The sequence below is a fragment of the Oryx dammah genome, unplaced genomic scaffold (assembly GCF_014754425.2).
Source record: "Oryx dammah isolate SB20612 unplaced genomic scaffold, SCBI_Odam_1.1 HiC_scaffold_9, whole genome shotgun sequence".
In the NCBI taxonomy this organism is placed as follows: Eukaryota; Metazoa; Chordata; class Mammalia; order Artiodactyla; family Bovidae; genus Oryx; species Oryx dammah.
The window spans coordinates 11,147,498-11,172,812 of record NW_024070193.1 but is presented as its reverse complement, the minus strand read 5'-3'; the positions used below and the strand labels follow the sequence as shown (position 1 = coordinate 11,172,812).

At 39.7% G+C, this 25,315-nt stretch overlaps 1 protein-coding gene across 3 annotated transcripts in view; it reads left to right on the top strand.

Moving 5' to 3' along the window:
* DCAF1 (DDB1 and CUL4 associated factor 1) overlaps positions 1 to 25,315 on the top strand; it is a 95,122-nt gene that overhangs the window by 43,075 nt on the left and 26,732 nt on the right. For all 3 annotated transcript variants that reach the window (XR_005722194.1, XM_040247082.1, XM_040247083.1), the window contains 9 exons: positions 9,571 to 9,708; positions 10,691 to 11,203; positions 11,492 to 11,593; positions 14,218 to 14,376; positions 15,551 to 15,730; positions 16,255 to 16,464; positions 17,243 to 17,412; positions 22,794 to 22,918; positions 23,878 to 25,141. Coding sequence is in view for 2 of the 3 variants with exons in the window: in XM_040247082.1 (XP_040103016.1) it covers positions 9,571 to 9,708; positions 10,691 to 11,203; positions 11,492 to 11,593; positions 14,218 to 14,376; positions 15,551 to 15,730; positions 16,255 to 16,464; positions 17,243 to 17,412; positions 22,794 to 22,918; positions 23,878 to 25,141 (2,861 nt within the window). In the remaining variant the exon portion in view is untranslated. The remainder of the gene's footprint in view (positions 1 to 9,570; positions 9,709 to 10,690; positions 11,204 to 11,491; positions 11,594 to 14,217; positions 14,377 to 15,550; positions 15,731 to 16,254; positions 16,465 to 17,242; positions 17,413 to 22,793; positions 22,919 to 23,877; positions 25,142 to 25,315) is intronic.

Sequence of the window (25,315 nt, the reverse complement as noted above, 5' to 3'; positions counted from 1 at the left end):
AATTCTCTTGATCTTTTGACTGGGAGTGGTTTGTCTGCTTATTCATGTTGTTTATATTTATCTTATTCTGTGAGTTTAGGAGAAATAATTATCTACTGTAGTCTTGGAGGGCTTATTTATTCTTGGGAGTTTCCCCTGAGTAGCTTGTGCGGTTTTACTGTTTTTTGGCATGAGGGCTGTTTTTGGTTTGGGTCCTTACAGTCTTTGCTCAGTGTGGGCTGGCTGTTAGCCCTTTGGTAGAAGGTATGCAGGTGCATGACCTGACTGTGGGACCCTTGATGCTGGCACTCTGCCTGTGCCTCCTGGGGAGATGGGGGCACTGGTTGGCGCTCAGTCCTGGAACCCTTGGCCAGCCATCCGCACCTGCCTCTGGAGTCTGAGGTGGTAGTGCTAGCTCGTGCCTACTTCTGAGGCTTGTGTAGGTTGTTGCCTTGCCACCTGAGAGAGCGTGCAGAGAAAGAAACTTCTATGGAGTACCCACCCCTTTCCTCACAGCACCCCCAGCAACTAGGCCTTGCTTCTCTGGAGGGCCCAGGCTTCTTCCCGTACTCCTTTGGTTATTGTGCACCACACCTTAGTCCCCCCAGGCTGTCACCATGCAGCCAAACCCAGTCCTGCCCCAATTATCAGCTTCAGAGCACAAGCCTCAGTACTCACCCCTGCCCTCCTCAGCAGAAGGGCAAGTGTCAAGGGGGGGATGTGTCAGGTGGCGGCCCCGACTGTCTCTGCAGGTCTTGCTCTGCTTTGCCCTATGCAAAGTGGTTGCTGCACTCTGCTCTGAATCTCTGAAGCTCCCCTTCTGTCCTAGCTATTTCCTTGCCAGTGAGGGGTCTTCTGAGTTTTGAAACTTTCCCTTTTTCACAGCTTCATCCCAGGTGCACAGGTCCTGTCTGTCCTGCTTTCTCTCTTTTTCTTTTGTCCTATCCAGTTACTTGGGGATTTTCTTGTCCTTTTGGAAGTCTGAGGTCTTCTGCCAGCGTTCAGTAAGTATTCTGGTGAGAATTATTCCACATGCAAGTGTATTTTTGATCTGTTTATTAGGAGAACGTGAGGTGAGTAGGACATCTGCCACCTACATGATTTCCTAAATTTATTTAAAATTATTTGGCTGTATAGTTTCTTCATTATATTAAGTGTTATGGAACTGAGTACTATTATAATGTATATATATCAGGTTTTTCACACACTGTTTAGTTTGTCAGTGTATGCTTTTAATGCAGTCAGATTAGAACCTTTATGGATTTAATTCTTTAAGAGTTCTGTCTTAAATAATAAAAATAACATTTTTATTTCTTTGAGGTTGTCTTAAGTTATTTGAGGTCAGTTCAGTTCAGTCGCTCAGTCGTGTCCTACTCTTTGCGACCCCATGAATCACAGCATGCTAAGCTTCCCGGTCCACCCAAACTCATGTGCATCGAGTCAGTGATGCCATCCAGACATCTCATCCTCTGTCGTCCCCTTCTCCTCCTGCCCTCAATCCCTCCCAGCATCAGAGTCTTTTCCAATGAGTCAACTCTTCTCATGAGGTGGCCAAAGTACTGGAGTTTCAGCTTTAGCATCAGTCCTTCCAGTGAACACCCAGGACTGATCTCCTTTAGAATGGACTGGTTGGATCTCCTTGCAGTCCAAGGGCCTCTCAAGAGTCTTCTCCAACACCACAGTTGAAAAACATCAATTCTTCGGTGCTCAGCTTTCTTCACTGTCCAACTCTCACATCCATATATGACCACTGGAAAAACCATAGCCTTGACTAGACGGACCTTTGTTGGCAAAGTAATATCTCTGCTTTTGAATATGCTATCTAGATTGGTCATAACTTTCCTTCCAAGGAGTAAGTGTCTTTTACTTTCATGGCTGCAGTCACCATCTGCAGTGATTTTGGAGCCCAAAAAATAAAGTCTGACATTGTTTCCACTGTTTCCCATTCTATTTGCCATGAAGTGATGGGACCAGATGCCATGATCTTCGTTTTCCGAATGTTGAGCTTTAAGCCAACTTTTCCACTCTCCACTTTCACTTTCATCAAGAGGCTTTTCAGTTCCTCTTCACTTTCTGCCATAAGGGTGGTGTCATCTGCATATCTGAGGTTATTGATATTTCTCCCAGCAATCTTGATTCCAGTTTGTGCTTCATCCAGCCCAGCGTTTCTCATGATGTACTCTGCATATAAGTTAAATAAGCAGGGTGACAATATACAGCCTTGACGTACTCCTTTTCCTATCTGGAACCAGTCTGTTGTTCCATGTCCAGTTCTAACTGTTGTTTCCTGACCTGCATACAGATTTCTCAAGAGGCAGGTCAGGTGGTCTGGTAAGCCCATCTCTTTCAGAATTGTCCACAGTTTATTGTGATGCACACAGTCAAAGGCTTTGGCATAGTCAATAAAGCAGAAGCAGATGCTTTTCTGGAACTCTCTTGCTTTTTTGATGATCCAGCGGATGTTGGCAATTTGATCTCTGGTTCCTCTGTCTTTTCTAAAACCAGCTTGAACATCTGGAAGTTCACGGTTCATGTACTGCTGAAGCCTGGCTTGGAGAATTGGTCAGAGGGATAAAATTGAAGAGAATGAAATTTCAGAAATTGTAACTTTTAGGTCAACATTTCTAAGATTTCATACTCTGAAACATTAAAATTACCCTAAAATTTTAATATGTGTTTTATGATAAAAATATCCTTCATGTTAGGGGTCAGTTGGGTAGATGGCTACTATTTATTGAGTGCCAGGCCTGTGCTGAGCATTTTATTTGCATCTATCACTTAACTCTCACAGTATCCCATGAGGTAGGAAGAAAAGCATGATCTATAGTATTTCAGAAGGAGAGAGAAAAGAAATGGTTTTAATACAGAAGGGGTGAGACCCAGATCTGTCAAGCTGACTCACCAGGGTAACCTATAAACTCTCCTATTGCACACAATGCAAATTCCAGGTAAACTGTAAAAAAAAAAAAAAAAAAAAAAACCCTCTTTTTTTTTTTCTTTTCACCAAAAAGGTTTTATTTCGGACACTGATAACATGTGCAACAATGCAACTGTATCATTACTTTGTTTGGTTTCCTTAAGTATTACTTAAGTATGCATAGAAAATACATGTGTACGTTTAAGAAATGTAACATATTAAAGTCCTCTGTAAACAGAACTCCTCAATATATTTTCCTGCTTTTTTCATACATAAGTAACATCTACAAAGTTATAAATAAAACTATTAACTCTTATGACCTAAAAGTATATACAAATTTTGGAGCTTGACATGAGTGTTTTCTTTCTGATTTTATATAAATAACAACATGCAGTATTTGCAATGTTTTTTAATCATCTGCTGCTGCTAAGTCGCTTCAGTTGTGTCTGACTCTGTGCGACCCCATAGATGGCAGCCCTCCAGGCTCTGCCGTCCCTGGGATTCTCCAGGGAAGAACACTGGAGTGGGTTGCCATTTCCTTCTCCAAAAAAAAAAAACAAAAAACTCTTAGACTGAAATCCCTAGGTGCCAGAAATGAAGATGGAACTGTAAAACAGAAGTGATAATTGAGGACAAGAGACAGAATCTTGGGTGAGGAGTTAGAACAGGGATCTTGACCTCCACATAAAACTGGGACTCCCAAGGGACCTTCACTGAAGCAGTGGAAAAGAAAAATATCTGCTTTATGCTGTGGGAAGATGACAGATTTCTCAGTCTCTGACTTCAGTCTAGGGGCAGGGCAGGTAGTCTCTCTCCTCTGACAGGTCCTGGGCATGGGCTTACTTGGGTATATGCTTGAAAGTTTTGTTACATGATTGGCAACCCCAGAGTCGATGAACAACAGTAACAACATTGTTCTGGATCAGTGATGTTCTTTGGTTGTCTGGCAGAAGCAAATATAAAACTCCTCTTGGGGGGAAAGCTCTTACAATCCAGAAGGGATTCTCACAGAAAAAACCATTTTCAGGAAAAGTGAGTTTTCAAAAAAATTACAAAGTATCCCAGTAAATAATCCTCCATGAGTAAGAGTCACCAGTTAAATAATGATTGGATGTGTTTCCTTTTATGATTTTTCATTACTAGGGTATAGAAATGTAACTGATTTTTGTGTATTTATTTTGTATTCTGCAACTTTGCAGAATTCATTTGTTCTAATAAGTTTTTTTTGGGGGGGGGCTGTTGAACCTGTAGAGTTTTCTTTTGTATAAGATCGTCATTTGTGAACAGAGCTAGTTTTATTTCTTTCTTTCCAAAATAAATGCCTTTAATTTCTTTTTCTTGCCAGTTGCAAGTTGGACACAACTTGGCAACTGAATAACAACAGCTCTGTTGAATAGAAGTGGTGAAAGCAGGCGTCCTTGTCTTGTTCTTTTCTTTGGAGAAAGTCTGTCAGTCTTTAATTTACTGTTGCATGTCATGTTAGCTCTGGTTTTGCTGCTGTTGTTTTTCATAACTGTCCTTAATCATGCTGAGGAAATTTCCTTCTGTTCCTAGTTCATGAAGTGTGGTTTTTGTTTGGGGTTTTTTTGGCTTTGCGGGATCTGTGTTGCTTTGCCTGTGCTTTCTCTAGTTGAGGTGAGCAGGGGACTCCTCGCCTCCGCTTTGTTGCAGTGTGTAGGCTTCTCATTGCAGTTACTTCTGTTGTGAGGTGTGGGCTTTAGGCACGTGGGCTCAGCTGCAACTCACAGGCTCTAGTGCCCGATAGTTGTGGCACATGGGTTCTGCGACATGTGGCATCTTCCTGGACCAGGGATTGAACCAGTGTCTTCTGCATTGCAAGGTGGATTCTTAAGCACTGGACCACCAGGGAAGCCCTATGAAGTGTTTTTTAATGAGAGGACTTTTACTTCTGTCAAATGATTTTTTCTTATCAGTTGACACTGTCATGTGATTTTCTGCTAATTCACACTAATTCAATTAATGTGGTCTGTTACATAGATTGATTTTTGCATTTTGAAATGCACATTTGGGTAGATTCACTTGGTTGTGGTATATACAGTAATCTCTTACGATGCTGTTTAATTCAGTTTGCAAGTATTTTTTGAGAACTTTTGCACCAATAGTCATAAAGGATATCTAGTTTTCTTGCACTGTCTTTGTATCAAGGTATTTAGTGCCAAGGGTAATGCTGCTGCTGCTGTTAAGTCGCTTTAGTCGTGTCCGACTCCGTGCGACCCAATAGATGGCAGCCCACTGGGCTCTCCCATCCCTGGGATTCTCTAGGCAAGAACACTGGAGTGGGTTGCCATTTCCTTCTCCAATGCATGAAAGTGGAAAGTCAAAGTGAAGTTGCTCAGTCGTATCCGACTCTTAGCGATCCCATGGACTGCAGCCCACCAGGCTCCTCCGTCCATGGGATTTTCCAGGCAAGAGTACTGGAGTGGGGTGCTGTTGCCTTCTCCAAGGGTAATGCTGGTTTCATAGAATTAGTTGGGACGTTTTCCCTTTTCATCCATTTTTTGGAAGAGTTTCAAAAGACTTGGTGTTAATTCCTTAAATGTTTGGTAGACTTTACCAGGTAAACCATCTGGTCCTCGGTTTTCCTGTTTGGGGTGGGTTTGATGACAGTTTAACCCTCCTTAATGGTTACAGGTCTGTTCAGTTTTTCTGTTTCTTCATTAGTCAGTTTTTGTAGATTGTGTTCCTAGAAGTTTGTCCATTTAACCTAAGTTACTGAGTGTTTTGTTTATAGTGTTCTGAAATCCTCCCTCCCCTATATTTTCGACTGTGCAGCACATGGCTTGCAGGACCTCAGTTCCCTGAGCAGGGACCTAACCTGTACCCTCAAACGTGAAAGCACAGTCTTAACCACTGGTCTGCCAGTGAGTTCCCTTATAGTCCTTTCTGTTTCTGTAAAATTGGTAATACCGTCTCCCTTTTATTTTTGGTTCTAGTAATCTGTCTTCTTTTTTCTTGAGGTCAGTCTACCTCAAGGTTTGTCAATTAAAAAAAATTATTTACTTATTTATTTTTGGCTGTGCTGGGTCTTTGTTGCTGCTCTTGGGCTTTCTCTAGTTGTGGCCAGTTGGGGCTGCTCTTCACTGCAGTACACAGGCTTCTCACTGTGCTGGCTTCTCTTGTTGCACAGCACGGGCTCTAGGGCTCATGCGCTTCCGTAGTCGTGGTGCAAGGGCTTAGTTGCTTTTCGGCCTGTGGGATCTTCTCGCACCAGGGATTGAACCTGTGTCCCTTGCTTTGCAAGGTGAATTCCTAATACTGTACCACCAGGGAAGCCCTGTGTCAATTTTTTTTTTATCCTTTCAAAAAAACAACTTTTGGTTTCATTAATTTTCTATATTTTTCTATTTGATATTTTATCAAATAAACTTTGATATCAAATAAACTTTTTGATAAACTTTTAATCAAACTTTTGATAAACTTTTTATCAAATAAACTCCACTCTAAACTTTATTATTATTTTTATATATTTGTTATGTTTGGGTTTTCTTTGCTCTTGTTTCTTGAAGTGTGAAAGTGAAAGTGAAGTCATGTCTGACTCTTTTGGACCCCATGGACTGTAGCCTATCAGGCTCCTCCCATCCATGGGATTTTCCAGGCAAGAGCACTGGAGTGGGTTGCCATTTCCTGCTCCAGGGGATCTTCCTGACCCAGGAATCGAACCCAGGTCTCCCGCATTGCAGGCAGACGCTTTACCGTCTGAGCCACCATTCTTGAAGTATATAACGAGGTTATTGATTTGTGACCTTTTTTTCTTTTTATGTACTTGTAGCTATAAATTTTGCTCTTTGCACTGCTTTGGCAGCATCCCATCAATTTTGCTGTGTTGTGTTTTTGTTTCCATTCTTCTCAAGGTACTAATTTCACTGTGATTTCTAATTTGACCCATTGGTTGGTTATGACTGTTAATTTCTACAGATGGATTTTCCAGTTTTCTCTTGGGTTATTGATTTGCATTTCATTCCATTGTGATTGAAAAAAATTCTTTGTAAGAGGTCAGCCCTTTTAAAATTATTAAGATGTGTTTCGTGGCCTAATACATGGTCTATTTTGGGAGATGTTCCACCTGTACTTGAGAAAAATGTGTATTCTGCTCTTGTTGGATAGAGTATTCTCTATATATCTTTTAGATTGAATTGATTTTCAGTGTTGTTCAGCTCCTCTGTTTCCTTGTTGATTTTCTGTTCAGTTCTATCTATTATTGAAAACTGGGATAAAGAGTTTCTGTTTGGGACAATGAAATTCTAGAAATATAGTGATAATGGTTATACAGCATTGTGAATGTACTTAATCCCACTGAATTGCACAGTTAAAATGGTTAAAATTGTTAAAAATTATTGAATGTAAAAAAGAAAATCAGAATTCTAAGACTGGAAAAAACGGCCATTTGGAAAATGAACCAAGGAACTACTGGGAATGAAAATTACAGTTTTTGAATTTTTAAATTTAATAGACGTAGACCAAAGTCTCCACATAACTACTGCTCGAATTAAAGTTGAGATATGGAGACTAGAATTAGAAAATTTTGAACGTGTCTAACAGGAGTTTCAGAAAAAGAACGGAAGGAATTTCCCTGGTGGTCCAGTGGTTGAGACAGTCCCCGCTTCCGCTGCAGGGAGTATGGGTTTATGTCTCTGGTTGGGAAACTATGATCCCGCATGCTGTGCAGTGAGGGTGCAAAGATCACATACACATATACACAAGAGAATAGAAAGGCCGTATTCAGAGACAAGGCTAGGATCTTACAAACAAATGAAAGATGTGACCACTCAGATTCTCTTTCTCTCTCTCTCATGTACGCACGCACGCACGGAATAGAAAGGCCGTATTCAGAGAGATGAGGCTAGGATCTTAATAAATGAAAGACATGACCACTCAGATTCAGAAAGCCCAAAGAAGAATACCAAAGACAAAAGATTTTAAAAGCAACTAGAGTAAAAAAGATTCCTGCAAATTAAACAGCAAGTTTTGCTACAGCATCAGTAGAGGCCATAGTAGAAAATGTCTTCAGAGACTTCTAGAAATATTGACTACAATTTTGGGGGGACAGAAGAGGGAACATATTCTGGGTAACATGTAGATGGAAGGGAATAGGTTGGAGTTAGTATTTAAAGTTTTTTATGCTGTTCAGAAAGAAGAATGAAAGACACTTAAAGTAGATGAGATGTTTGTTTTCACATCAGTAAGTATTTTAAAACAAAACTTCTCAAAGTGTATTGTTCTATGTTAATAACTTTTTTGAAGAAAGTTTAAAATTTAGAAATATATAGGAGAATGACACCATGACCTTAGGGAAGAATTTAAGATATAAAGTGCACAAAGTTTAAAAAAAATATTACTATATATGATTACATAAAATTAAGAATTTGTGCTTATCATGAAACACTGGTAAAAGACATGAGTATTTCACAGAAGATGGAAGTATGAATGATCACAAGGCATGAAAAAAATGCTAAACCTCATTAGTAAATGAGAAAATTCAAGTTAAATGAATCATTAAATTTTCATACCCACCGTATTACAAAAAATAAAAAGTCTGATAGTGGTCAACTTTTAGTAAAGATGTATTTAAAACTGGACTATTCAATGTCGGAAATGTGAATTGTCGTGATTACTTTGAAAAACAGTTTGGCTGCCTCTAGTGAAGTTGAACATACACACCTGTGACTTAGTAGTTCTGTTCCTGGGTGTCTACTCTAGGGACATATTTGCACACAAAGAAAGGTAAAAGCTAAGCGAACAAAATAGCAGCAGAACATGGAGGTGCAGAGCATTTGGAGGTACGCTGCTTGGAATAAGACCCCAGCTCTGCTACTTACTAGTTTTGTGACTTTTGGTAAGTTACTTAACCTCATTGTGACAGTGTTCTCTTCTGTAAATATAGTACTTTGTCCATCATACAAAGCTGATACAAGGATTAAGTAAATTGTATGTAAAGCCTGTCTTATGTTGGGTACTGTGTGTGACAATTACACATAACAGTATAGATGAATGTAAAAAACATAAAGTTGAGTAAAAGAAACAAGTTGCAGAACATGACACACACAGTTTATACAGTTCAGAGCCTCTAACCTTTAACAAGAGCTCTACAAGGAAATTGTTAAAATTTAGGAAGGTGGATACCCTTTGGAGAGGAAGGAGGTAGGTGGTAGGGAGGGGCACATGGGAGGTTTCTGTTTCTTAAACTCATTGTAAATCACAGAGGGGATTTTCATTTTCTTTGGACTATACATGTTTATGTATTTGATTTCATAATAAACACTAAGAGTGGGATATGTGGAGTTAAACACTTGTTTGATGGAGGACTTCTTAGACATTGATAATGTTAATTGTGCATTGTGAACTTTAAGGAGGCATGTAGAATTTTTAGCACTCCCTGCTTGGTTATGGAACCTTTTGGGACTTAATAGCTGCGTTATGTGATAGTTGATCTTTAGCTTGAGTTTTCGTGGATAAATAGGACTGTTTCACAGATGCACAGTTATTTTAAACCACCTACTATAGTACATTTAGTTTGCTTAGATATTGTAATCTTATGAGCAATATTGAAATATTTTATTAAAAACTTTTTTTTATCAACTGAAGTCATTGCTTATATCTTGAATTAGGAAATCTTGACTCACCTGATTTGTACTCTTTCATTTCCTTTACTAAAGGAAGGAATTGTTGAGAACCTTTTCAAATGGGCCCGAGAGGCTGATCAGCCACTGAGGACATACTCTACTGGTCTGTTAGGAGGTGCTATGGAGAATCAAGACATTGCTGCCAACTACAGGGATGAGAACTCACAGCTGGTAAGGGCCGTGTCAGAGTGACTTTTCCATGTAAGATAGTATATTCACTCATTCTTTCTTGCTACCTGAAGTTGAGTCAGTAGATCTTATTCTTATTCATTGTACTAAAGTATAGCTATAATATCAATATTTCAACTCTTACCTTATGTAAGAGTTTTGACTTTCCCTTTTTTTTAACTTGAATATAGCAGTTTTTCATTTTGTCAAAGATCATGATAGTTGGTACCAGATAAACAGTACCATTCCCTCCTTTCCCACATTTGGATTATGAAAAATTTCAAACATATAGCAAAATACAATTTTACAGCAAACAGCTGTATATAGACCACTTACATTGATTGTGAACATTTACTGTATTTGTATTTATGGCATACTCATCCATCCATTCACCCCTCTTCTCGTCTAGTCACCATTTGTTTTTTTTAAATGCAGTTTAAAGTAAGTTGCAGGCCTGATCACTCTTTTTTTTTTTTTTTTTTTTTAACTAAGCATAATACTAAAGTTTTGGATCAGACCAAAAAATGAGTACCTAAAGGAAAACATAAGTGGTGAACTTGAAAAATAGCTTATGTAATTATGTGTAATGTGGATGACAGTATTTAACAGAATACAGATAAAAGTTTGAAAAACCTTCATGTTTGATTTTCAAAGACACTTGTAAAAAATCTGTGAATATACCTAGTATCTGCCCCTTCAAATGTGTGATGGTCTGCTCCAGCATGATCCAGACAGATGTGCTGTGAATTAGGTTTTATCTGCAAATCTTCTGGTTTAGATTCTTGGAAGTTTTATGGGGAATGAGACTTTTAGCCATTATTTATTTCATCAAGCTGTAGGAATCAAGTCAACATACTTGTCAGATCTGTGCTCTTACCAGTCATTGAGATAACTGCCTGAGTATCCTTAAATGGAAGTAAGAATTACTTGACTCTTTTAAGATACAGAAGAGATAAATCTGTTTTATTCCAATATCTGTTGATAGGTGGCAATAGTGCTTCGGAGATTGAGGGAGCTACAGCTTCAGGAAGTAAATTCAAGGCAAGAAAGCAAGCGTCCTAGCCCACGAAAGCTCTCCTCTGAACCCCTTTTGCCTCTGGATGAAGAAGCTGTGGATATGGACTATGGCGCCATGGCTGTAGATGTGGTGGATGGGGAACAAGAGGAAGCTTCTGGAGACATGGAGGTCTCCTTTCATCTTGAGTCAGGCCACAAGACCAGTAGCAGAGTGAACTCAGCAACCAAACTTGAAGAAGGGGCACTGAGGAAAAACAAGTCAACAAAACAGGCTGACAGAGAGAGCTTCAGGAAAGCCAAGCAGAAGTTGGGTTTTTCATCATCCGATCCAGACCGCATGTTTGTTGAATTGTCCAATAGCAGCTGGTCAGAAATGTCCCCCTGGGTGATTGGCACCAATTATACCCTTTATCCTATGACTCCTGCTATTGAGCAGCGACTTATTCTCCAGTATTTGACCCCTTTAGGAGAATATCAGGAGGTAAGCTTACTCGGAAAAGTTGTGTTCATTGTTAAGACTACTGTGTTTATTTCTGGGGTATTTTGTGGTGGCATATTATACATTGATGTGTTTTCATTCTAATACAGAAAAGTCTGCATCAAACTGGTAAAGTCTTATGGAAGTCACTCCTGATAAGGTCTTTTCGAACAAAATGTGCTTATATGCTTATCTTTATAAAGGAGGGAGGAAGGATTTCTTTAGTCTTCTGTCAGGAAATATGTGAAAGTAAATTCAAATGTTAAGACGTGTTTTTGGTGTTCATTTCAGTTGCTTCCCATATTCATGCAGCTTGGATCACGGGAGTTGATGATGTTCTACATTGACTTAAAACAAACTAATGATGTCCTGCTTACATTTGAGGCACTCAAGGTAAAGTTCTTTAAAATATCAGTTACCGAGCATTTAATTAATGTGGATTGTCTATGTGTTTTGGTATATAACATCTCTGGATTTTATTGTTTAGAATGTTTTTATTACCAGATGTGTCAGTAGCAACAAATGAAAATTTCTTGTTTAAACAGAAGAGTTGAGGCTTACCAAGTTATTAACTGTATACATATTGTATGATGTTAGGTTATCTAGAGTATAAATCAGAAAATGAATAAAGAAATAGAGACATACCCAAATTCAGTGAAAGTAAAGAAATTTCTAGGTTGCAAAAGGGCTAAATATAGGCAGGCAGGTATGTCTAGCTCACTAAATCCATACCTCTTCATGATAATTAAGGTAATCTGAAGGGAGAGAGGTTAAGTTGAATGAATAACATTGTGGCTGTTACAGTTCTACCTAACAGGTAACTAATGGACACAGTACTGTTCTGTGATGTTTATAGTATTAGACAAATAAGTTAAGTCTCTGCTGTTTATCATGTGGTTGAGAGAGCCAGGCATGTAAGCCTATGATTTTTTTTAAACATTATAGATGTTGTGACAGAAGTATTGGGGCACAAAGGAAGGAATGGTCTGTTCTCTTTGAGAAATAGTAGCTTCTAGACAAAACCTCTGAAAAAGAGATGATGTTCTTGTTCTTTAAAGGTATAATTTCATTCCTGATAGATATTCCAGAGCTACACTGTCCAATAGAACATTCCGTGATGATGGAAATGTTCTTTGTGCTTTTCAGTACAGCGGCTACTAGCCACAAATGAGCATGTAAAATGTAGCTAGTACCAGTGAGCCCTTGAGTTTTTAACTTAATTTTAACGAAATTAGCCACATGTAGCCAATGACTACTGTGTTGGCCAGCATAGTTCCAAAGTGTATTGGAATTAAATAGAAATGATGAAATTTGACTTGCAGACCCCAGAAATTTTAAGTTTGGAGGAGATCAGACATAAATTGAAGTAACATGTATCCCTGTGTGTGGAATGCAGTGTGTGTGTGTATGTGTGTATAAAGTGTGCAAACTCATGATTTTACTTTGAACAGTGGGATGAAGCTGGAGGTCGGAGTTGTCTCCAGTGGCCCAAGGTATTGCTTTCAGATGCAGCGTCCTGTCTTGAAAAGGAAATAGTGGAAGAAGGGCTTTGGGCAGTTGCTATTTCTGTAGGTCTTTGTATGAGAACCTATAATGGGTGTCATTATTCACCTGTTTCTATGCAGAATCATGTAAGAGGTTAGAGAAAATGGAATAAGGATGAACAGGGTAAAACCAGATAAGAGATCTTTCTTATGGGGAAATAAAAAGTGTAGAAAGTTGTCTGTACAGTTTTGTTCAAAAGGAAGACTCAGTTGTGCAGGAGAAGGGGTAAGTGTTGAAGTTAGTAGAAACAAAATGGATTAAAATAGTAAATTAAGAACTAGACCTTATACGGAGGTACAGTATAAGGAGTGAAAATAGAGTCTTTGCCCACAAGAGTGAGGTGAGCCAGGTATGGGCTGTGTTGAGCCAACTAGAATTAAGGTTCTTGGTAAAGACTGAGCCTGTTTGTTCTCTGTTTTCCCTGCTGCTGATTCTGGCAGTGGAACTGCCACTTTACGGTGGTGGTTTTGAGAAAAAACCACATGCAGTGGCCTGAGTATTGGGGAGGGAACCACACATGGTTTAGTTGTTTCTTAGGGAAAGGCTTGGTGGTAGAGGTTTGTGTATCAGACAAGAAAAGTAAACAGGGAAGGGGTTTGAATTATATATAAGGATTAGTCCGAGTCTGTGTATTGAGAGAATGTCTGAAGAGGGTACACACTTGTTGACGTGGGTGAAATTTGTACAAGTATCAGTTACAAATCTGTATCATTTTGTCTGTACCTGCTGCCTGTCTCATGACCCAGAAGACACTTTGGTGTGAGAAACAGGAGAGGGAGCTCTAGTTCTCATGAGGCTGCATCCATGTTGGCCTGGATTCAAAGTCATTGAGCAGCCTGCTGCTTGCATTGCACTCCCTGCCTTTAAATTGCCCAGAAGTTCAGGTCCACCCAGAGAGGCTAGTAAGAATCGGATAGCAAGGTAACAAAACTTAAAAGACAACAAAAACTTGTCTAATATAGACTTAATGAAATGTATTATTAATAAATTCTATTTAAAGTGCATTCTGATTAGTACCAGAAATGTACTAGTTTTTGAAGATTGTTTTTGAGGATATAAGCAAGTATCAGTTTAAAAGAAAGCAGTTTTGGGTGAATCAGTGACTGGGCCAAAGCTAAAACATAGAGCTGATTATGTTTAAAAGGATTAAAATGGAAAGGGTGACAAAAATCCATTAGGGAAGATATGTAATAGTAAAATGATTATAGGAGTGTGTCATAATGTACAGTAGTATTCTTCATTTCTTGTTTTTCACCGTCATGAAAACCTTTGGTATTAGGAGGGAATGTTACGGAATTCTACAGTTTTTGTTTGCTTATTTTTTTGTTTCCCTGAAGCAGTATTGGTTTTACTCATGTTTTGAGGGGGTGGTTGTCTGCTTCTAAGGAATCTTTGTATTTAGCAACTTAATATTCTGTGAAGAGATATTTGTACTAGATTGTTCCATGGTAATATGTATCCTCTTTGTGTAGCACCTAGCGTCTCTCCTGCTCCACAATAAGTTTGCCACAGAATTTGTTGCGCACGGTGGAGTACAGAAATTACTGGAAATTCCTCGTCCTTCTATGGCTGCAACTGGTGTATCCATGTGCTTGTATTACCTGTCCTACAACCAGGATGCCATGGAAAGAGTAAGTCCAGTCCATTCAGATGTATGGGAATGGTGTAGGGTGGGGACTACTCTCATGCATTTACAGAAAAGCTTTTGGATAAGAAAATTAAACAGTTGGATTAGGCTTTAATGAAAGGAGCGAGTAACATGAATGTCTGATCTTTACTGAGCATTCTGTTTTCAGGCTCTTCTCAGGTGTCCCTCAGTAGAGTTACATTTTGCATTTTTGAGTCAGTCAGTTATAAAAACAACAGATGATGCTTTGTGTATGTTAACAAGATAGTTTGTGGTAGAGATAGTAAAATCATTCCAGTTGTTCTTAGGGCTCAAGAGGTACCGTACCCCTCTGGTTTTTCTGTTTTTCCAGTTAAGATTTTTTATTTCTTTTTTTTTTTTTTTGATGTAAGTGGGTTATACATTAGAAAAGAAATGGGTCCCTAGACACCACAGCAACCCTTGTTGTTTCTATATCTGGGCATTATTCTATATTTTATGCAATTGTAGCTTTTCTGGTAGAGTGAAGTTGGTAAATTCCTCTTGGGTGGTGTCTTTATTCTTCTGTGCAAATTTATTAATGGGGTAATCTTCTGATTTCAATTTTTTTACTCGTTAAGATCTAGCTTTCTGCAAAGATATGTAATCTTTTGAGAGTAGTAACCTAATCTGTGTGTATTTGTTCAGAGTTAATTGTGGTTAAGATTTTAAAAAGTGCCAAACAAACCTGGGTAATGCTTCAGAATCCATTGTCTGACAGGAGTCAGCGCCATGCGTGTGAACAAATCAGTGAGTGAGCGGATACTGAACTTGTAGACTTCAGTATCAGGAGGCTCAGTTACTTTTATCAACTGTTTATCAGCCTGGGAAAGTCCCTTACATCTCTGAGCTACTTCATTAGTTAAGTGGTGATACTAATACCTGTGTAACAGAGTGTTGTGAGCATTAAAGGATAAAAATATTTGCAAAGTTTGATACTCCGGAAGCTTAGGTGGAATTTAAATATGTGTCTAGATTGTTTTCAGCCTTGGCATAGATTGTCATAAAATTTTATTTACAGCTTTAAATCAGAATGACTTACTCAGGAATGATTATTGTATTTTGCAGATACCTACGTACACTGGTGAATTTTTTATACCTTCTGAAAGTTCCTTTCCCCCACATTTTAAAAAACTGTGTTTTATTTGTATCCTTTGCAGGTTTGCATGCATCCCCACAATGTTCTGTCTGACGTGGTGAACTACACCCTGTGGCTGATGGAATGTTCGCATGCCTCAGGCTGCTGCCACGCTACCATGTTTTTCTCAATCTGCTTCTCCTTCCGGGCTGTGCTGGAACTCTTTGACCGCTATGATGGTCTTCGCCGTCTGGTGAACTTGGTGAGGTTCTTCGGTGGCTTCTCTTTGTGAGGAGTGGGGTCCTGCTTGATGTGGCTGCCCTTCAGCAGCACTGAAGAGAGGAAGCTTCTGACTGGAGGGGGTTTCTGTCATTTTTGTGGATAAAGTCTTTTTTCCTCCTTCATTCACAACTTTTTCTTCCTTTTAAGTGGTCAGAGGACTATGCCATTGTCCCACATTGCAGGCAGATGCTTTAACCTCTGAGCCACCAGGGAAGCCAGACTTGCCTTGAGGATAGTAATCGTACAGGGAGAACTGCTTGTTCTAAAAGCAGTTTTGTGCCTCTCTGTCTTTCAACATGATGGAAAGCTATGTCATTTTTCAGTATAGGTTTAGTGTTTTCATATGTCTGCTCTTAACATGATGTATAGACAGATGTACTTTGATGTTTATCAATCTTCTTGAGCATAAAAATCTACTGAAATCTTTCTACTTTCTTCTCCTTTTACTTTTCCTCTTTGTTCTTTCTTCTCTTTTGCCCCCTTCTTTTGCCCCTTTCTTAATAGATCAGTACTTTGGAGATTCTAAATTTGGAAGATCAGGGTGCACTTCTGAGTGATGATGAAATATTTGCTAGCCGGCAAACTGGTAAACATACCTGCATGGCCCTGCGCAAGTACTTTGAAGCTCACCTGGCCATTAAATTGGAACAAGTGAAGCAGTCTCTTCAGAGGACTGAAGGTGGCATTCTTGTTCATCCTCAACCTCCATACAAGGTGAGAGAACCTTGTTTGAAAAAGAAACATTGTTAGTATTGTCTGTAGCATCTTGGGCCTGAAACGCACATTCATATCAGTGGAGTCCAGGTGGGCTATACATTAGTGGATTATACTTGCCCTGTGAGGAGGCAGAATGAAATGGATGTAGGGGTGTAGGGACTTCTCTAGCTGTACAGTGGTTATATGACTCAACTTCATGGCCCAGGTTCAATCCCTGGTCAGGAAACTAAGATCCTAGCTGTACGCTCCAAAGGAAAAAAAGTTTGCTGCTTCGCTGGGATACTTAAAAGATAAACTGAGATGTGTGTGTAAGGACTTTTTTCTATGGAAAGTACTAGATAGATATTCTAGCTGCTTCTATGTGGAATTTTCTTCTGAAACCTGGTGCATCTATAATTTACTTCACGGTCATTTTTGAAATTAGTGTGTTTTAGTACAAAGATGAGTATCTGCATGTTTTAAAAGTCACATATTGAAAAGAAATCAGTTATTTTATGTGGAGCTTCTTTTTCTTCTTAAGGTGTAAAATACATGCACCAATAATTTGAACATTTTGTTTCCTTTTTTGGCAGAATGTATTATGAGTCTAGTTACAAATAAAAGATGAAGCAGCATCATTTATTATTTCACATGTGGGCTGTGGACTCAAGAGTGTGTGTCAAGACTTATTACTTAGCTTTATTATTCAAATCTTTTGAGCATTGATTGAGCTGTGCTGGAGAAAACAGCAGGCAGATTGATAGAGCTCTTTAATAATATATCTCTGTCCTTTTAGGCATGTTCATATACTCATGAACAGATTGTGGAAATGATGGAGTTTCTGATAGAATATGGCCCAGCGCAGCTGTATTGGGAGCCAGCTGAAGTCTTCCTCAAGCTGTCTTGTGTCCAGCTCTTGTTGCAGCTTATTTCTATTGCTTGCAATTGGAAGACCTATTATGCAAGGTGGGACCAGAGAGAGGTTTCAAAGATTGGCTTTTTGCTAATGTTAATGTTGGTTTTCACATGGTGTATGCTTAACAAATATTTGTTGAATTGAATTCAAATTTTGGACTTGAATCTGAGAAACTAGATTAAGTGTGATAATTAAGCATGGTACAGAGTGCTTGGTCTTGGTGATTATAAATACTGCACCACAGATAAGGATCATGTACTCTTAGAGAAGTTACATAACCTATGTGGCTACAGATTGCAGAGGTGTGTTGAAGTCGTCCTGAGACTGGAGTCTAGTATTTTTTGTACTTAGACTTTAAATGTCTCTCTATTGCTTGGCAACCATATATGATGTTTATTTGACCTTCACATACAGCTGTATTTTTTGCTTTTGGTAGGTTTTTCACCGTTAGAACAAAGCTGGGCAAGGCTCAGGGAAAAACAGCTAATGGAATCACGCAGTTGGGTAGGTTATTTGAGGCTGATGCAAAAAGAAAGCTATGTTTTGGATAAGGAGTCTGGAGGGTACAAAGAAACAAAGTTTATAAGCTGTGGTTCTTGACCTCCTTGCCTTATCTACCCACTGCCATAAAGACAGTGGTTTCTTACTCTAATTCCTAGGATAGTTAAATCTAGAGGAATACTTTTGGAGTGGCCATCTTCAAGCTTTTTGGTCTCAAGATTCCTTTACTGTACTAAAAATTATTAGGACCCTTAAGAGCTTTTGTTTTTTACCTATTGATATTTAGCATATTAGAAATTAAAACTGAAAATGTAAATATATTTACCAACTTATTTAAAAATAATCTGAACCCATTGCTTATTGGCATTTTTTATGAAAAGTTTCCAAAATAAAGCCAGCTGATTTTCAGCAAGTATCTGGCTTAATAGATCTCATATCTGCTTCTGTAGTCAACCTTTTGTGACATCACACGTGACATAGCCTCTGGAAAGCTCTGTATACACTCAGGAGAGGAGAGTGAGAAAGGAAAAAATAATATCTTAGTGTTATTATGAAAATATTTTTTTAAATCTCAGCACGCTCTTTCAAAAAGGTCTTAGAGACTCCTAGGGTCCCCAAGCACACTTTCAGAACCACTGTTTTTAGAGTATTAAAGGAGGTGATTATATTTACTTGGAGAATATTGCTTTAAAGATGATGAAAACTTAAAGGATAATAAGGTTATAAATACATTTTTTGAATGGTAAATCCATATGTGGATTACTTAAGAAAAATAAATATGTCCTTTAAAAGCTTATTTTTAAAAATAGAATTAAATACTTGTTTTTGCTTAGAATATACAAAAACCTTAGAAATAAAAATTATTCTTTGTTCTTGTTCAGTGGCCAAATTGTGTCCAACTCTTTGTGACCCCATGGACTGTAGCCCGCCAGGCTTCTTTGTCCTTCACTGTCTCCCTGAGTTTGCTCAAACTCACGTCCGTTGAGTTGGTGATGCGATCCAACCATCTTTTCCTCTGTCACCTCCTTCTTTTCTTGCCTTCAATCTTTCCCAGCGAATCGGCTCTTCACATTCAGTGACCAAAGTATTGGAGTTTCAGCATCAGTCCTTCCAGTGAATATTCAGAGTTTATTTCCTTTAGGATTGACTGGTTTAATCTTGCTGTCCAAAGGACTTTCAAGAGTCTTCTCCAACATCACAGTTCGAAAGCCTCAGTTCTTTGGCTTTGAGCTTTCTCTATGGTCCAACTCTCATATCCATACATGACTACTGGAAAATCCATAGCTTTGACTATATGGACCTTTGTTGATAAAGTGATATCTGCTTTTTAATATGCTGTCTAGGTTGGTCATAACTTTCCTTCCAAGGAGTAAAGTGTCTTAATTTCATGGCTGCAATCACCATCTGCAGTGGTTTTGGAGCCCCAAAAAATAAAGTCAGCCACTGTTTCCCCATCTGTTTCCATGAAGTAGTGGGACCAGATACCATGATCTTAGTTTTTTGAATGTTGAGTTTTAAGCCAGCTTTTTAGTTACTTTTCTTCAGGTTCTTTACTTAGTTTTCACTTTCTGCCATTAAAGTGGTATCATCTGCCTATCTGAGGTTGTTGATATTTCTCCTGGCAATCTTGTTTCTAGCTTGTGCTTCCAGCCCAGCATTTTGCATGATGTACTCTGCGTATAAGTTAAATAAGCAGGGTGACAATATACAGCCTTGACATACTCCTTTCCCAGTTTTGAGCCAGTTCATTGTTCCATGTCTGGTTCTAACTATTGCTTCTTGACCTGCATACAGGTTGCTCAGGAAGCAGGTATGGTGGTCTAGTATTCCCATCTCTTGAAGAATTTTCCACAGTTTCTTGTGATCCACACAGTCAAAGGCTTTAGCATGGTCAGTGAAGCAGAAATAGATGTTTTTTTGGAATTTTCTTGCTTTTTCTATGATCCAGTGGATGTTGGCAGTTTGGTCTCTGGTGGTTCTGCCTTTCTAAATCTAGCTTGTACATATGGAAGTTCTCAGTTCACATATTACTGAAGCCTAGCTTGAAAGATTTTGAGCATAATCTTGCTAGCATGTGAAATGAATGCAAATGTATGGTAGTTTGAGCATTCTGTGGCATCGCCCTTCTTTGGGATTGGAATGAAAACTGACCTTTTCCAGTCCTGTGGCCACTGCTGAGTTTTCTAAATTTGCTGGCATACTGAGTGCAGCACTTTCACAGCATCATCTTTTAGGATTTGAAATAGCTCAGCTGGAATTCCATCACTTCCGGTAGTGTTGTTCGTAGTAATGCTTCCTAAGGCCCAGTTGACTTTGCGCTCCATGATGTCTGCCTCTAGATGAGTGACCACATCATCATGGTTATCCAAGACATTAATAACTTTTTGTACAGTTCATCTGTATATTCTTGCTACCTCTTCTTAATCTCTACTGCTTCTGTTAAGTCCTTGCTGTTTCTGTCCTTTATTGTGCCTATCTTTGCACAAAATGTTCCCTTGGAATCTCTGAGGTTTTTTAAGAGATCTCTAGTCTCTTCCAATCTATTGTTTTTCTCTATTTCTTTGCATTTTCACTTAAGGCTTTCTTATCTCTCCTTGCGATTCTCTGGAACTCTGCATTCAGTTGAGTATATCTTTCCCTTTCTCTTATTTTCTCAGCTATTTGTAAGGCATCCTCAGACAACCTCTTTTCTTTCTTGCATTTCCTTTTCTTGGGGATGGTTTTGGCCACCTCCTCCTTTATAATATTAGGGACTTTCATCCATAGTTCTTCAGACACTCTGTCTACCAGATCTAATCCCTTGAATCTATTTGTCACTTCTACTGTATAATCATAAGGGATTTGATTTAGGTCATATCTGAATGGCCTAGTGGTTTTCCCTACTTTCTTCATTTTGAGCCCGAATTTTGCACTAAGGAGCTGGTGATCTGAGGCACAGTCAGCTCCCCATCTTGTTTTGACTATATAGAGCTTTTGCATCTTCAGCTGCAAAGAATATAATCAGTCTGATTTTGGTATTGACCATGTGGTGATGTCCATGTATAGAGTCGTCTCTTGTGTTGGAAGACGGTGTTTGTTATGACCAGTGTGTTCTCTTGGCAAAACTGTTGGCCTTTGCCCTGCTTTGTTTTGTGCTCCAAGGCCAAGCATATCTGTACTGTAGTTTATTCTCCTGTTGATGGGCATTTAGTGTCTTTTTTCTTTTTCCTGTCAAATGAGTGGTACCATGAACCTCTTTTTGAAGTCCCTTCAATGCCAAACAGGTATCTCTTGACTCACTACTTTTGCATTACAGTCCCTTATGATGAAAAGGACATCATTTTGTTCTAGAAGGTCTTGCTTAGAATATACAAAACCTTAGAAGTGGAAATTATTCTTAGCCTCTGTTAATTTCTTTAATCTCTTTTCCATAAGTCTGTAAATAGACATAATTAAGATTATAGTGTTTAATTAAACTTATCTTTTAAATGAAATACCTCAAATTATATGAAGGTACAGAGAATCATATGACAGCTACTCCATGCTCAGGGTTTATGTTGCTTTCTCGGTTGCTTTCCGTTTTCTGCTCCCGCCCAGCCCAGAGTGACCAGTCTTCTGAATTTGGTATGCGTTCTTTCCATTCTTTTTTTTCTTTATGCTATGCATATGTGTGGGTGTGTAATCAATGATATAGTACTCTTTTTATGTTTTAAAATTGTATAGTTCTTACCTGTGCTTGCTTTCTTCACCCTTACTTTTACTTATTTTTTTAATGTAAGTTTCAGGTATTCAGTCACTCTTAAGTGTTTGAGATTTACATGTTGATACGTATTTGAATTCTTCTATTTGTATATTGGGTTTCCCAGGAGGCACAGTGGTAAAAAATCTGCCTGCCAATGCAAGAGACCCAGGAGATGCAGGTTCAGTCCCTGGGTTGAGAAGATCCCCTGGAGTAGGAAATAAAAACCCACTCACTGTAGTATTCTTGCCTGGAAAATTCCATGGACAGAGGAGCCTGGTGGGCTCCATGGGGTGGCAAAGAGTCAGACATGACTGAGTGACTAAGCACATTTCTATACTATGGTTTATTCTCCTACTGATGGGCATTTAGTGTCTTTTTTCTCTTTTTTTTCCTGTCAAATGAGTGGTACCACGAACTTCTTTTTGAGGTCTCTCTTGAGGATGTGATATATACAATTTGAGTTGTAATGTGGCTGCATCTCATCTTTAGTGGATGTTGCCAGATTGTTTGGAAAATGCTCATACTGTTGACTTCTCCCACAGCAGTCTATGGGAGTTTTCATTTTCTCTCCCTTCTTGCCAGTGCTTGGTATTGTTGGCTTTAAAATTTTTTATCTTGGTTTTGTTGTCTTTTGAGCCTTTTCATTTGTCCTTAGGAGTTTTTTTGAAATAATTGTCAGTAGCTGCAAAGTAGTCCAGAATTTAACTATTTCCTGTGTAAGTTTTCTTAATTCTTTTTCTGTTTTACATGATGTGATAATGGACATCTTAATCCATAATTACTTGTTTGTACTTCTGATTATTTCCTTAGGACAAATTCCTAAAGGTAAAATTCCTGGGCCAAAGGTTACAAACATTTTAAGAACCTTGTGTCATATTTCCAAATTATTTTCTAAGAGGAGTATCATATTTTCTTCTCCTACCAAAAGTTTGACAGCATTTGTCTCTGCTCATCTTCACCAGCATTGGAGATTATCCTTTGTTTTTTAATCTTAGCAGTTGGATAGATGAAAATTCCATACCCATGTTTTTTGAAGTTAATGTTGTGGTGACTTACAGATCCTCTCTTGATGCCATGGCTAGGGACAGAGTCATTCAGGTAGTGAGTAGTTCTGACCCACTGTCTGTGCTATCAGTCTCTCTTTTAACAGAGACTGTTTCTTGTGGCTGTATCCGAGTTTCCCTTTGACTAATTCTTCTTTCTGTCCAGGAACGACACTGTGCGCTTTGCTTTGGATGTTCTGGCTATTCTTACTGTTGTGCCAAAAATTCAGCTCCAGTTGGCAGAATCAGTGGATGTGCTAGATGAGGCTGGCTCCACCGTCTCCACTGTAGGTGGGTTCTCCTGCCATTTTTGTCATTGCGCGGTTTTAATTTGTTTTCCTCTGCTATTCTGGTTGTGGTTACTTAACTGACCTAATTTTGCAGTACTAGAACAGAAAATAGCAAAAGAGGGGGTACCCTTTAAGTTCTTTTAAGTCATGCCATCAGTTTCAAATAAGGGAGTCGTGTTAGTGAACTCACTGTGGGTGGTACAGGCATTTTTGCTATAATAGTACAAGTGCATTCCTGAAAACCTTTCACTCTGCAGAGTGTTATGCTAAAAATAGAATTTATAACAAAAATGGGCTGGGGCAGATAGCAAAAAATTTAAGCAACTCAAAATGAATAATTGGAAAGCAGCACAAATGAACAAACCCTTTACTAAGATCAGGGCCGATGAGGGCTGCTGCTAAGGCGAGCATGCAAGTCACGTGAGAGGCTGTGGGCCCTAGAATGCACTGCCCTGGGGAGAGAGCCTGAGGCTTAGCCACTTGCTTTTAAGTTTCTTCATATGTAGAAGAAAGGCAGCCAGGCTGAGGACTTTTTCTTTCCTGCTGGAAGTTTTTATTTATTCCCACTGTTTTTGCTTTCCTTACCTAGGAAAGCTTATACATGAACCTTGGTGACTTCCACATAATACTGACATCATTCCCATATTTAAAAACTGCATATGAGGTATTCTGTCATAAAGATACATTGTAGCAGAACTGACTGCATTTTATACAAACTATTCCTTACACTTAAGTCCATGGGGTCGCAAGAGTCCCGCTTGACCCAGTGATTGAACTGAAGAGAAAACTGCTACACTTAAAAAAAAAATTCTTTATTTTAACTGGAGGGTAATTACTTTACAGTATTGTAGTGGTTTTGGGACACAATGAATAGAACTGTAAATTTTGACCCTGAAATAACCAGTGAAGTTGGCCATTAGTGTTATGAGGAATAATATAAAAAAATTTTTCCCCCTATAGGTATCAGCATTATTTTGGGAGTGGCTGAGGGTGAGTTCTTTATTCATGATGCTGAAATTCAGAAGTCAGCACTTCAGATTATCATCAATTGTGTGTGTGGCCCGGATAACAGAATTTCTAGTATTGGCAAGTTTATCTCTGGAACGCCTCGGAGGAAGCTGCCTCAGACACCCAAAAGCAGTGAGCACACTCTGGCCAAGATGTGGAACGTGGTGCAGTCCAACAACGGCATCAAGGTGCTTCTGTCCTTATTGTCCGTCAAGATGCCCATCACAGATGCAGACCAGATCCGGGCCCTAGCCTGCAAGGCCCTGGTGGGCCTGTCTCGCAGTAGCACCGTGCGGCAGATCATCAGCAAACTGCCCCTTTTCAGCAGCTGCCAGATCCAGCAGCTGATGAAAGAGCCTGTGCTGCAGGACAAGCGCAGTGACCACGTCAAGTTCTGCAAGTACGCCGCCGAGCTCATCGAACGGGTGTCAGGAAAGCCTCTGCTCATCGGCACCGACGTGTCCCTGGCACGTCTGCAGAAAGCTGACGTCGTCGCCCAGTCACGGATCTCCTTTCCTGAGAAAGAGCTGCTTCTCCTGATCCGAAACCATCTCATCTCTAAAGGCCTTGGGGAGACGGCCACTGTGCTGACTAAAGAGGCCGACCTGCCCATGACTGCTGCCTCCCACTCTTCTGCCTTCACCCCAGGCACTGCTGCCGCTTCTCCTGTCTCTCTTCCCCGCACCCCTCGCATCGCCAATGGCATCGCGACTCGACTGGGCAGCCATGCTGCCGTGGGTGCCTCTGCCCCTTCTGCGCCCGCTGCTCATCCTCAGCCGCGGGTCCCCCAGCCGTCACTAGCTCTGCCTGGTCCCTCTCATGCAGGCAACTCCCCTGTGATTGGTAGGATCAGTTTTATCAGAGAGAGGCCATCACCCTGCAATGGCAGGAAAATCAGAGTGTTGCGGCAGAAGTCGGACCACGGCGCCTACAGCCAGAGCCCAGCCATAAAAAAGCAGCTGGACAGACACCTTCCCTCCCCGCCTACGCTGGACAGTATCATCACGGAATATCTTAGAGAGCAGCATGCTCGCTGCAAGAACCCAGTTGCCACCTGCCCACCCTTCTCTCTCTTTACTCCTCACCAGTGTCCTGAGCCAAAACAGCGGCGACAAGCGCCAATAAACTTTACCTCAAGGCTGAACCGCAGGGCATCGTTCCCAAAGTATGGAGGGGTCGACGGCGGCTGCTTTGATAGGCACCTTATCTTCAGCAGGTAAGGAGAGGTTACTCACTCCCTGGGAATTGGAATGCGTTTTCTGTGTAAGTCAGAGTATGTGGGCAATATCAGCACAAAGTAATAACTCCAGAAAACCTTTTGTTGGCCTGAAATACCAGGAATTATCATTTTGTGTGAATACCTGAACAGTGTGACTGTGCCCCCTTTTGT